The 1,988-nt window shown below is 55.4% G+C and overlaps 1 protein-coding gene across 1 annotated transcript; it reads left to right on the plus strand.

Moving 5' to 3' along the window:
* Positions 1-621: 621 nt before the first annotated feature.
* H2BK1 (H2B.K variant histone 1) lies at positions 622-1,642 on the plus strand. The gene is made up of 2 exons (XM_075492079.1): positions 622-741; positions 1,406-1,642. Exons 1-2 carry the CDS (start codon positions 622-624, stop codon positions 1,640-1,642), a joined length of 357 nt encoding a protein of 118 aa, XP_075348194.1.
* Positions 1,643-1,988: the final 346 nt, after the last annotated feature.

Raw genomic sequence — 1,988 nt, forward strand, 5'->3', positions numbered from 1 at the left:
GAATCCTCCCACTGCCTCCCTTCTGTCCTTTGAGGCCCTGTTGTGTATAGCAGGCAGGACTCCCAAGAGCAGGCTAGCTGAGACAGTGGAAGGAATACTGGCTGTTGGGATGTTTATAAGGCTATCATTCAGTCACTAGACCAATGTTTCCCCTCCAGCTACTGAGTCTCCACTGACTGCATTATCTGTTCCATAGCACAGAGGTGGTTCCACCCATTTGATTCTGGAAGCAACACCTTGAGTACTCTGATTTACACCCTTCCATCAAAGCAGGAACTCTCCTTTCACCAACACCCTGGATGGACTTGGGAATAGCTCTTCTCTGGCACATCTGCCCCATGTGAATAAGACGCTACTGCTCTTGCCCACCTCTTTGCCCGTGTTACCCTCAAACTTTTTCTCAGGTCTGAAAGTTTAATTGAATTGGTTACTTCCAAGATCCTCTCAGGCCAGTTGCCCTTCACTTAGTGCAAAGTGGAATCATCAGTCACAGATGTGTATTCGTCCTGCTCCTTGGGGGCTGCACCTGAGGTAGGTGAGGTACTGCTGCCTTTGCTATATAACCAGCCCCATGGCACCTTACTGGTTGCTCTGCTAGAGCTTGCTCTGTTGGAGGCTGAGATGAGTGCAGAAGCTGGAAAGAAGCGTGGTTGTGCTCCTACCTCTGAGGACAGGAAGTCTAAGAAGAAGCCTAGGAGAAAGGAAACCTATTCAGTCTATATCTACAAAGTACTGAAACAGGTGAGTAAATGTTTCTTTTCTGCTAGAAATGGCTTCATATATAAAGTTACTTCTGCCCACTGCATGTTAGCATTGTAAAGAGGAAGGAAGGAAAATCTGCTTTTTAGTGAGATGAAAAAAAGAGTGAGTGGGTACAGGAGAGCCCCAGCTGAGTCTCAAAAGTGTGTGTGTCTGTGTGGATTCTTGGGGTAGGAGGCAAGAGATGGATCTAGGTCAGAAAGGGTTTCCTAGAGAGAATAAGCTCTAGTGCAAGTCAATAGGGCAAGGACAGCTGCTATTGGCCATATGAGTAAGTATTATCTTTCTGGTAATGTCTGTAGAGGAGATGAGAGAATTTTGAGAAGTGGCCATGAGTTGTCTAGGCCTCAGCCATCTGCATGAGCTGGTAGGCAGGACTTGGAGCATGTGGGCATTTCCACCCCTTACAGGCTTGTTTTCCATATAGGGGATTGTGCAGAGGCTCCTGCCAGCACAATCCCAAAGCTGCTGTAGTATCATGGGGGACTCTCTTCAGTCTAATGCAAGTGGCACACAAATTGAGACCCTCAAGGTGGTAACTGTGGGGTTTTTTGGGGTTAGGGGGTACTGTCTAGGGTGGGAAGGGGGGCCCCACTCCCTCCAGGGTGATGGGTGTTTGAGACAGTGCTTGATTACCATCTGGCAGGTGCACCCAGACACTGGCATCTCCTCTAAGGCCATGAGCATCATGAACTCCTTCGTCAACGATATCTTCGAGCGGCTGGCCTCAGAGGCCTCACGCCTGGCCCAGTACAACCACCGCTCCACCATCACCAGCCGTGAGGTGCAGACGGCTGTGAGGCTCCTGCTGCCCGGCGAGCTGGCCAAGCACGCCGTCTCTGAGGGTACCAAGGCCGTCACCAAGTACACCAGCAGCAAGTGACCGGCCCGGGCCCCAATAAAATCCTGCTGCACTGACCGCGCCCCGTCTGTCATGGCGCCGACGTGGGGGGGGGGGCGGGGGGCGCGCGGCGCGCGCGTTCGCCGTCGCTATGGGGACGGCGTGGTTGCCCTGGCGACGGGCACGCCCTGGGGTGTGCGGAAGCCGCGTCCAGCCGGCGGCGCCTCAGATTTCGGCGGCGCGGGGCCCGGGGCGGGGGTGCCGGCGCGGGCAGACGGGCCGTCTCCCGCTGCGGGCGGGACGCGGGCCGGTGCCTGGCGGCGGCCCTGGGCGCTGCGCGGCCTCTCCTCGCAGCCGGGCCTGCTGGCGCGGAGCGCTGAGCCGGCGG

This window comes from Mycteria americana, chromosome 2 (assembly GCF_035582795.1).
Source record: "Mycteria americana isolate JAX WOST 10 ecotype Jacksonville Zoo and Gardens chromosome 2, USCA_MyAme_1.0, whole genome shotgun sequence".
In the NCBI taxonomy this organism is placed as follows: Eukaryota; Metazoa; Chordata; class Aves; order Ciconiiformes; family Ciconiidae; genus Mycteria; species Mycteria americana.